Source organism: Emydura macquarii, unplaced genomic scaffold, assembly GCF_026122565.2.
Source record: "Emydura macquarii macquarii isolate MOO-44397 ecotype Brisbane River unplaced genomic scaffold, CSIRO-AGI_Emac_v2 contig_1253, whole genome shotgun sequence".
NCBI lineage: Eukaryota > Metazoa > Chordata > Testudines > Chelidae > Emydura > Emydura macquarii.
In genome coordinates, this window is record NW_027131390.1 from 15,970,055 (window position 1) to 15,981,766 (window position 11,712).

General features: G+C 39.5%; 1 protein-coding gene across 3 annotated transcripts in view; it reads left to right on the forward strand.

Annotated features, from left to right (window-relative positions):
- Positions 1 to 7,591, forward strand: part of COL4A5 (collagen type IV alpha 5 chain) — a 124,830-nt gene extending 117,239 nt beyond the window's left edge. For all 3 annotated transcript variants that reach the window (XM_067548222.1, XM_067548221.1, XM_067548220.1), the window contains 3 exons: positions 1,927 to 2,041; positions 2,369 to 2,541; positions 4,110 to 7,591. In XM_067548222.1, the coding sequence (XP_067404323.1) occupies positions 1,927 to 2,041; positions 2,369 to 2,541; positions 4,110 to 4,191 (370 nt within the window). In that variant the 3' untranslated portion in view covers positions 4,192 to 7,591. The remainder of the gene's footprint in view (positions 1 to 1,926; positions 2,042 to 2,368; positions 2,542 to 4,109) is intronic.
- Positions 7,592 to 11,712: the final 4,121 nt, after the last annotated feature.

Below are 11,712 nucleotides of genomic sequence, written 5' to 3' on the forward strand. Positions count from 1 at the left end.
TGAAGACCTGCTCAGTCAATCCAGAAATCGACGTACTAAGACCACCTTCACGAGTGCTGTAGTGCCGTGTTGATGGGAACGCGGTTCCCATCGGCACAGTGCAGTGAAGACAGCGCGCAGAAGAGGCGCAGAGAAGTCAACGGGAGTTATGCACGTTTTTTGCGTAGCTTGCATAACTCCCATCGACGGCCGCTGAACCCCAGAGGTAAGTGTAGACAGGGTCTCTGTCTCTTTTGCAGACAGGATGAAGGGGACCTCTATTTCCATCCAAAGACTATTGAAATGGGTCTTGGGGTCCGTTTTAGAATGTTACAAAACTTCTGGAGCATATTTCCCCAGGTAGGGAGACTGCTCATTCCAGGGGGCACAATCCATCTCTACTGACCTCCTTAAGAACATACCCACTGTAGACATTTTCAAAGATGCTGCCTGGTCATCTGTATGCACCTTTTCCCAGCACTATGCTATTGTACATGCTTCCAGGGCAGATGCAGCCTTTGGTGCGGCTGTTCTCCAGACTGCACTAGATCCTTCTCCTCAGCACCCACCTCCATAGTTGGGACAGTGCTTGGGAGTCACCTAAAACGGAGCATGCATAGGGGCAACTACTCGAAGGAGACATTAATTACCTGTATAGAAACTTGAGTTCTTTGAGCTGTTTTATTCCTATGGGTGCTCCACTACCCGCCCTCCTTCCCCTCTTCTTTGAAGTCCTTGCCGTGCCAGATTTCATAGCTGAGAAGAAACTGAAGCAGCAGAAGGTCTGCTTTTCCCAACATGCCCTTGAATCAGATCACAAGGATGTATAGGGCACAGGCAAAACAACAGCTACCAGAAATTTCTGATGGAACATGTACGGGCGCTCATACACAGTTAGAGTGGAGCGCCCTCCCCCGCCCCCCCATAGAGACAAATAATCTCAAAGAATTCCGGTTACTGTACTAGTAAGTAACATCACCTCTAATTATAAGTCTTCACTGTAGCTTTGTACAAAATATTACTGGGCCAATTTCTGCCATTGTTTATGTAGATACAACTCCATGTGAAGATAGTGGGAGGTGAATCCATGTAACAGAGCAAAATTGGGCTTGAGTGTCCAGCTAATAATTAGTAAGAACGTCTGTCCTTTAGGGTACTGTTTCAAATCTTGCCCATATCCATACTGATATATCACTGTCTTTCAACAGTTGTTTGGATGGTTTAGATGAAATGAGTTGACATTTGGAGTCTCTTACTTTGTGGGTTTTACAATTTGGATACAAACCCACTATGACTGACATACTTGTTAGCAGTCTCAGGTGACAAGCCAGTGACTGAGAGCCAGATCCAGTGCCCAGTGAAGTCAATGGGAATCTTTCAATGGCCTTTGGAGTATGCCCAAATTATTCTGAAGATTGAACTCCACGTTCTGACCTGTGGCACTGTTCCCTTGAAATGAGGATTAGTTCACAGTAGGCAGGGTAGTGTAGGAAGCTTGCACTACCACTGTATGTACTTTATATAGCAAACCAAAGGACTTTAGCTTTCAGTGCTATCAGTCTGGCACCTTTCAAGGAGTCTGCTGTGCTAAGTATTTTTAAACAGAGCTCCCCCATTTTGCCTGTGTAAGAAGTAATGGATCAGGCCCCTTAAATGTTAGGCATTTTTTTAAAGGTTCCCAATACAATTAGATTTAAAAAAAAAAAAAAAAAAGTTCTGATCTATATTTCTATTTGTTTTGCTGATGCAGTGGGAAATTCTGCATACACACAAAACTTTGAGAAGTGCAGTAAATACAAATTTTATTTCAGGAGAATTTAAAGAAATGACCAAAAAAACCTGGGAAAAATTATTGTAAGAGAGGCTGCTGTAACAATTTATATTTGGCTTACTTAATACATTATTTTAATGTCATGTTTTTCTTTAAAAACCTTTCCTCGTATTCAGATGTGCAGTATGTGAAGCTCCAGCCATGGTTATAGCTGTCCATAGTCAGACCATTCAAATTCCATCATGTCCGCAAGGTTGGGACTCTCTTTGGATTGGTTATTCTTTCATGATGGTAAGGGCTTCATCTCTCTCCCCGAATCTACTGTTCACTGTTTGTGTTTTGTACTAGCTACTTCAGGATTTTCAGTTACAAACTACAGTGGTTGCCATTAAAATGACTTATAGTTGCCAACTGTGGTAACTGAGATGATCACAGTTATTGCCCAAAATTCAGATGCTACTGTAATTGGTAATCGTGGGTAAATTTTGTCTTTTTTAAGAGTGACTACTGCATTGTCTTAACGAACAGGAAAAAATTAACTTGATTCATTTTGAAATTTGGTGCCTTCTTCTAGTACTTCTGGATCCCAGTTTAACTTACAAATTGTTTCTTTTCTAGCACACTAGTGCTGGTGCAGAGGGCTCTGGACAGGCCTTGGCATCCCCGGGCTCCTGTTTGGAAGAATTCCGCTCGGCTCCTTTTATTGAGTGTCATGGTCGTGGTACTTGTAATTACTATGCCAATTCGTACAGTTTCTGGCTGGCAACTGTAGAGATAGCAGAAATGTTTAGGTAAGAAAGCTTATTTCTTGCACATCACTTATTGTATATTGAATGCATTGGAAATCAGATTCCTTTTTAAGGACAAATGGTGATTTTTAGATCCTTATTCTTAATTCTTGTAAAACTGGTAATTGTGCCTTTTCCCCTCATCTAAATGTGTGTGTGTGTGTGTGTGTGTGTGTGTGTGTCATGCTTTTTAAGACCAGTTTTTCAGGAATTTGTTTACTTGGCAAAATCTTTTCCATCTTGTCAAAACTTGCTTGGGTGCATTCTATTGCCTATTTTGCAAGGACTAAGAACTACTTTCTGCCCACCCTTACTCATATTGACCAGGACCTTATTCCAAAAGTAGTCCCATTGTAATGACTGGGACTATATCAAAGAGTGATGTATTTATTCAATCTGATTAATGATGGGAGAGTCTGACACTGAATGATCATTTTTGAGAGTTTTTTCCTTGACATTTAGACAGACTCAAATGTCTCATTGTTGTTTGTTGTGGTTTTTGGTTTTGGCGGGTTTTTTTAAAAAAACTCCTTCCTCTGAAGCATAAGGGATGGCCATCGATGGAGAGTCAGGCTTCTGTGCGGGCACTGAATATTCTCTCTCTCTCTGCTGTGTGGCTGGCTGGTTCCTGTCACATGTTCAGTTCTAACTGATCACCATATGTCAGGTCAGGGAGTAATTTTCTCCCAGGTCAGATTGGCAAGGACCTTGGGGCTTTTTTGCCTTCCTCTGCAGCGTGTGGGTATGGGTCACTTGCCAGGGTTATCCAGATATATCTCACTTTATCATCATTTCCCTGCCATTGTGGGGTCTCAGTCACTGGTGCATCTGAGTACCCCACTACAGGCGGATAGTAGTCTAGTCTCCTGTGGGGTATACTTTGGTCTAATTTTGGTGGTTGGGTTTAATGTGTGCAGGTGCTGGGTGGTGTTAGGGGCCTGTGATATACAAAAGGTGATGATGGTCCCTTCTGGCCTTAAACTTTATAACATAAATGGGCTTTTTTATGACCATTCATGTATGTACCCTTTACACAGCAGAAGCAAATAATTTGTTCAATCTCTTATCTTTACATTTTCATCTCATTGGACAATGACATATTTTATTATGAAACAGTTCCTTTCAGATGAGAAGCCCAAAGGCTAAAGATGTAAATGCTCCCACGTTGGGAGGAATAGATAGTGCTGTATTTTGTTATTGCCCTACACATGTCAATTTGTGAACTGCACCCGACTGTCTGGCATGTTGGGCTGAAGCACTTTCTGCATATTGAAATACTGATCTAAAATAAATAGCTGTCAACTCATGAGGGATTTTAGGGAGAGTAACGGAATAAGTGCATGATCAAGCCAGGTGCTAAGCACATTCAATTCCCTTTCAGGAAAGCACTTAAGCGCATCCTTAAGTCCTATTGATGTGCTTAAAGTGCCTGAGTGGGGATGCACTCCTGAATCGTGGCCTCAACTCTCACGGATTTAAGTGGGAGTGAAAGGTACTGAGCACCTTACAAGTTCAGGTCCCTGTGAGCATAAGAAAAGCTAACCTTTTGTGTTTGTGTTTCCATCCACCAGTAAACCTCAGTCAGAGACATTGAAAGCTGGAGACCTGAGGACACGTATTAGTCGTTGTCAAGTTTGTATGAAGAGGACGTAACATCATGGAGAATTTTTGTAAAATAATGAGAATTCCTAGGGTGCACTGTCCTTCAGCTATAACAATGGTGCTACTGTGCAGAAAGAAACAAAAGAACAAATCCAAACTATTTTAAAAGTGCAGATTCAGGTGTATCTCACCCAAGTGCCAAACCAAGGCTGTCTGGTGCATATTTGGCAAAAGGACTAAGACAAAGGAATTGATCTCTTGGAAATGGAAAAGACGCTTGAGGTTCACAAAGGATTGAAGATGAAATTTTCATTTCTCTCCTAGTACCAAAATGGCACTTTTTTGATCAACCAAGAGAAAAACAACTAAACACAACGCACTGAGTATGTTTAAAATAACAAGACTGCAATTTTGAAAAACATTTTTTCATGGTGCTACTAACCCTACTGTATCCCAGGTTTTTAATATGAAAGGTTAAGCTTATTTCTCTTTGTAAGTAATGAAATGTGTATATTGTGTAAACACCTTTTTATTCAAACTTTCAATTATTTAGACACAAATCAGCCTAAAATCACTCTTCACAAGTGTATTAAAAAAAAAAAAAAAAAATCTAAATCTACTTTAAAACAAACAGCAGTATTTTATATAAAATCAAGGGCAGTGGGGATCTGTACCTCTTACACCAAAATATTACTGATTTTTAAAGTTTCATTTCCTTCCTCAAGTTCCAATCTGACTTTCTCTGGGAAATGTACAACAGTGCTGTAGTCATTTTGGTCAGGGTTTTAAATGTTTATATACTTACACCATGTTATCAATGGTGTTATTTGTGATTAGATATCCAAACCATTTTAAAAGGATTTTTTTATTCTGTGAAAATATGTGAAATTATTAGCCATAACCAATCTCTTTGGTTTTTATTTAAAAAAAAAAAAAAAAAAAAAGTCATATTCATAATTTAGTAGTAGCCAGTTTGGTTCAGCAAAAAAATCCCTTGGAAATAACAAATTGCCAAAGCATTTAAAATTATGCTTAGAAAAACTTTCTTTGCTCCAAAGTGGTATCACGTATATTATTCAGAATAGCTGTACAATCTGAAAAAACTTATGAATGAAATAAAGCAAAAACTAGTTAAAACTGATCTTTTTCATATGTATAAATATATTCTCTGATCAGTCTTACATGAATTATGGACATCCATGGTGGATTTATACACACGTTTTTGTGTATGTATAATTCACTATAGGCCTTGAATGGTCATGGAGCTCCTAGTTTCTTGCATCGGTATATAAGAATCCTACTGTATCTGTCTTAGATTGTCACATATTTTGCAATTGCTGCAAAGAAGTGATCACACTTTGTACACACAACTGTCTGTGCTTGTTTGATTTCTGTGGTCAGTACTTTTTCTTGCATTTATGTATAAGCATTTAGCACTCCCCAACAAAGGAAGTGAGACTGCTTGTGCGTTTTCCAGATTATCAGTCTTCCTTGATATTTTAATTGTATTTTCTCACCTTCACCATTTATTAAGACAAATTTAGCCTTAAAATTAATGTACTGCTTTATAAAAATTAAGTATATTTCAGCTTAGTTTGAATAATGTTAACTAATTATCAGTGACATCTGGCTAATGGCTGTTCTGGCTCTGCCCCTGAATTTCTGATGCAAGCTATGTTAGAGGAGGGGGAAAAAAGATCCCTGCTAAAAACTGAGACATAGAAATGAGTTACTCAGCTAAGTGGCAAAGGTTAATAAAATAAGTGGAGGATTAACAGCATTTGTGTAAATATGAAAATGGTAATTACACAAAGGTTTACTCTAAAATATAAGTGTCATCTTGGTGTGTTTTTAAATCTTAGTCTATGTACTCCTCATGTTTGGTTTATAAATGTGTAACATTGGGATATTGGGCCTATAATACATCCCCGAGGCTCATATTCTCCTGCAAATCCATGGTTGTAGACTGTGGATGAATCAACACACACTCCCTTCTACTTATTTTATTTGGTTGATCTTGCATATAAAGAAATAAAACTGAAACAGCTACTGCTGCTAACTCCAAACAGAAAACTGTTAACCAAAAATGACATCAAACCCTAACTCCTGCCCCTTGTATAATAAACACCAGCCCCTAACTTATTGCTGCCTCCCCAAAAGCAAGGGTTAAATAAATGGGCCTTGACCTTTTGGGCATAGCACAACACATTGAGGCTATTTATACTAACACAGCTTGAGCACTTGTACTGATCACAGCTGCATTGCAGTACAGCGCAAGCACAGGTTCTTGTATGGAGGCTCCCACATACAAGAACTTGTGAGACAGAGGAAAAGCAGGTCCTTCCTACATTACAGAGCTTTGGATTTCCACAGTGACATGTCCTGTAGCTGTTGGGCCATGCATGCTCTTCCTAGGAGCCTGGTAGTATTGCTATATTCTGTCTCACGAGCTCATGCATCCTCTAGAGCGTATAAATGTCCCAGTGAATACTTGAGCAACAATAAATTATGCAGCAATTTTCAGTATAAATTATAGTCCCTAGTGTAAGTGCCATAGAACAGCAATTCCCTGATTCCTAGTCCTGTGACCACGTCACACGCTTACTATCAAATAACTGCTAGTTAACCAAAATAAAATGCAAGAATGTGGGGCAGCTGCATACTGGTGGATGCTGCTGCATGGCTGCCTCCCCTGTGCATGGGCTGCCTGATCCCATTTTGCATGTTGCCACTGCCATGCCATGTACAGAAAAGCACTTGGATATTAATAAAAATCCATGGTGATGTTTCTAAGCAGGCTGTACTCAATATTGCTCTATAAGAAACAAAGGCCTAGAAAGGAAAGATGGTCTTGTAGTTAAGGCGTTAGGAGTTCTTCATTCAATTCCTACCTTTGTCATATACTACTCCTTGTGTTTCCTTAGGTAAGGCCCATAATTTATCTGAGCCTCAGTTTCTCATCCATAAAATGGGGATAATTCTTTTTTTTCCCCACACCTTTTGTCTTGTGCACTTAATTTGTAAACTCTTTGGGCAGAGGCTCTGACTCGTGTATTATCTACAATAGGTGCTCAATCTTGGTTGGGGCCTCTGGGTGCTACCGTAATATAAATAAATAAAACTGGCAAAATCTTCTGTTCTGCAGATTTTTGATCTGACAAGTGACAATCCTTTGACCTGCAGGGGGTTTGGAGGCAAATCCCCATAGCCAAAACTGCTCCCTGCCCCCTGCCTCAGGTTGGCAGGTTGGATTCAGAATCCAAAAGGACCCACTTTTCAGTTCAGCCCTGGCCAGAATCTTGTGAAAACATTGTGTATATAATTTTGATGCTGCCAGGCCTGTGCTCACGCCTTAGAACGGCCTCAAACTCAAATTACAGCCTAAACATACTCTGGATTTAAATACTACCACTCCACCACCCCCTCTGTAATTAAAAATGCACTGATCTAGGATTCCAGATTTGAAGAGCATTTAATGTAGTTGTTTTCCTCAAGAATTCCATCTTGTAGCTAAAGCACTTGTGTTTGCTACATTCACATATAGCCTGTCTATTCCTAGTTTACCTTCGGTAGTAATTATGTGAAAAATGGATTAGGAGACAGACAATCCTTTATACAAGTTGGCCATGGATAAGATTTGTGTGTTAACCACATGAGGGCACTATTGGCTTTCAAAGATAATTTAAGAACAGTTAAGAGTGCCTGTGTCAGCAATTGTTTTAACAAAAACATCAAAATGTGGAGGGTAGAGGTTAACTTTCTTTGCTCAATATTTGTTTCACCTGCTTTGAAAAGTGAACTGCAAGCAGTTTACCAAATGGATTGAACTGTTGTCTGACTTCATAACAGGAGATGCAAAAATTGCTGCAAACTGCGCTGACCTGCTAAAGTATAACTTCTGAAACGAATACTAACAAGTGAATCTTTAAAACTCTTTATGCTCCCCACAACACTAACAAAGGGAAGCTATTCCCTGCCATTCTGGTGTACACTTTAACAGTGTCAAAGTTGCACAGAGGCTTCTGTCCTCACTGCCTTTCCTAGTAATGAGATTCCTGTGTTAAACATTGTACCAAAGCCGTATATTGGCTGACTGCACACTTTAGGCTATTTTGTGGGTATGGAGTGAGATTGATTTATACATCATACTTTGCTGGTACAGTTCTCTCAAATTCTTCAAAGTGGATGTTAGTGAAATATTTCAGCACTGTTTGATTTAGGGTGGACTAGAACAGGGTGGACTTTGGACAATGCCTTCTAGACCTGTAACCTGTGAAAGCTGACATTCCTGATGCCAAAGGCTGCTACAGTCCGGTAGGGTTTCATCATGTTACTGTTGGGGTTTTTTTAAATGCAACTTTAAAAATTTTTGCTCGTTTACTTTACAAATGTCAAAATGTTCATAGGCCGATGTGTCCAAAAGATCTGAGATCTCAAAAGAGCATTACCTTTTGTATGTTTTTGTTTAAAGTGTATGATATTTCCTAATATGCACACTAGTAGCATGAGGCAGTGTGCTGCCGGCACGGTGAGGAAGTCTCTTTTGAGGGGCACCAGTAAGAGAAGTTCATTTTGGTAGATTTAGGACTCTTCTGCTTTGAGCAATACATAGTTCTAACACAGGCCTTTTCCATCAGCAAGCTATGGTTTAGACAACCCCTGGGGCTACCTCCACTGCAAGCACAAGCTAGGAACTGTGCAAAAAAAGATTGCGATAATCTAGTCCTCAGGAGTGTTTTATTGACAAAAAGTAGGACAATGTTACTAAGGAAAGGCAGGAGTGATGATTAGCTCAGAAGAGCAATAATGCACTATAGAGCCGTCCAAAACATAAGAGCAGCACCTATAAAACTTGGAATGTGAGAGAGAGGTGATGAAATCAGTCATTTGTAGCAGACTAGTCACCACATCATAAAACCACTACAATTGGCAGAGAGAGAAGAATTAAGTGCTCAGTAAAGCAAACTATGCTATTGGTCCCAAAGGTAACACTTGCATCTTAGAGGTGAAGTACAGTATAGGAAGGCTTTACTCAATAGCTGCCCTTGCAGGGCACAAGCTGGTGCCTTCTGTGGATTCACTGCTCTCTGTCCCTCCCCTTTAAAGATAAGAATTTGGATTAACTTGACACTGTCATAAGGAAAAACACATCTGCACTAGGTATACCTAAAACACTAGTGGATGGGGTGCTTGGATGATTAAATTGGGGCTCACCAATGCTCTTAGTAGTAAGATGTTGAGCTCTGAAACCTATACTACAATTACCCAAGAGTTCCTGGCCCCTTCTAAAATGCTCCTTTATGGTTTCTTGCAATTGAAGGCAGGAAATACTTCCTATTTAAATGCACTCTCTATTGTTAATGGAAAAAAAGAGGAGAGAGGATCTGGACATAAGTTTTCTCTCGTCTATCAAGCATAATAATTAGCTCGAATTCAAAGGCTATCTTTTTTCTTTCTAAAGCCTAGAGAAGCCACACAGGCAGAAACTAAGCACAGAATTGCCAAATGTAGGAATTTTAAGGATGTTCAGTTCTTCACCATTTTTCTACCCACTTTACATGACCTGTCCTTCTACATCTCTTCACTTGTCTATTGCTGTAACTATGAGATGCTGCGTGTGTACTAGAGCTGGTCAAAAGAATTTTCCAACCAAAAACTTGTCTTCCCCACCCCCCAAAACAGTGTTCCTTTTTTAAAAATGTGTAGCTTAGCCACTGCTTTCACATCTAGCAGCAGAAGACTTAACTGCCTTCTGGTTTTGACTGAGGACTTCCCATGTTTCAAAGTTGATATTTTTATCTACTACCCAGCCAGAGGCTAGGCCCTTGAAAGATTAAAACATTTAGCATGGTTCAGATCCAATGAGCCCTTTAAGGTCAGTTACTTTGTGAGACTCTTGCAACAATCGTGACAGTATTTGGATAATTTTCACTATTTATTTACTTTTGTTATGACTGCTTCTGCCACATACTAGAAGTACTGTTCTCTTTTTCTTCTACACCATAGGCTGCTTGCTATAAAGAGGCCCTGAATAAGGGGGCTAGGAAGGACAATTCTTGTCTTAAAAAACTTGCAGTTAGAGGGACTTACACTTACTTTCATAGTTGCTATTGAGTTTATTGAATTAATATTTTGAACAAAGGGTGTATGATTTGAATTCTGCAGTTACAGATCCTGAACTTACTTAGTATCAGAGTAATGAATTCAGCAATACATGTTAAACTAAGTCCTTACTTCAGTAAATATAGGAAGGGATGGTAAAAAAGTGTCAAAGTAGGTGTAGTATCTGAAATTATTTTATCTAGTCAGTTTAAAAGTCCTCATTTAGGTTGTCTTCAAAGTAAAAAATAACCTAAAGCAAATAAGCAGTGAAAACAGTGCTTGCTTTGTACAGCCAGGTGCCAAAGGCTAGCCCATTTTACTTGACATCTCAGAAAACGCTATCTATTGTATGTTGTAACACTTGTCCTTGCTCTAGTACTGATCATAAGAATGGCCATGGGGGGGGTCAAACTAATGGTCACTCTAGCCAACTATCGTGTCTTCCGGTGGTGACCAATGCTAGGTGGTTCAAAGGGAATGAACAGAACAGGCAATCAAGTGATCCATTCCCATCTTCTGGCAAACAGTGGTTAGGGACACTCAGAAAGCATGGTGTCACCTCCCTGCCGCCTAATAGCCACTGAAAGACCTATCCTCCAGGAAATTATCTAGTTTTTTTTAAACACTGTTATAGTTTTGGCCTTCTCAACATTCCATGGCAAAGAGTTCCACAGGTTGACTGCATCATGTGAAGGTACTTCCTTTTGTTTGTTTTAAACTGCTGCCTATTAATTTCAGCATGTGAGCCCTAGTTCTTGTGTTACCTGAAGGAGTAAATAACATTTCCTCATTCACTTTCTCCACACCAGTCAAGATTTTATAGACCTCTACATATCTCCTTTTAGCCATCTCTTTTCCAAAGTGAAAAGTCCCACTTTTTAATTTCTCATACAGAAGCTGTTCCATATCCCTACTAATTTTTGTTGCCTTCTCTGTACCTTTTCCAATTCCAATACAACTTTTTGAGATCAGGCAACCAGATCTTCATGCCGTATTCAAGATGTAGGCATCTCAGATTTATATAGAGACATGATATTTTGTCTTATCTATCCCTTTTCTAATGGTTCCTACATTGTTAGCTTTTTGACAGCTGCTGCACACTGAGGGGGATGTTTTCAGAAAACTATCCACCATGACTCCAAGATCTTTCTTGAGTGGTAACAGCTAATTTAGACCCCCTCATTTTATATGTATAGGTGGGATTACGTTCTCCAGTGTGCATTACTTTGCATTTATCAACATTGAATTTCATCTGCCATTTTGTTGCCTAATCACCCAGTTTTTTGAGATCCCTCTGTAACTCTTGAATCTGCTTTGGACTTAACTATCTTGAGTAATTTTGCATCATCTCTCACCTCACTGTTTACCCCTTTTCCCAGATCATTTATTAATGTTGAACAGTATGGGTCCCAGTACAAACCCAATACACCACTCTATCCCCACTACTGATAGACACATCATGGTCTATCA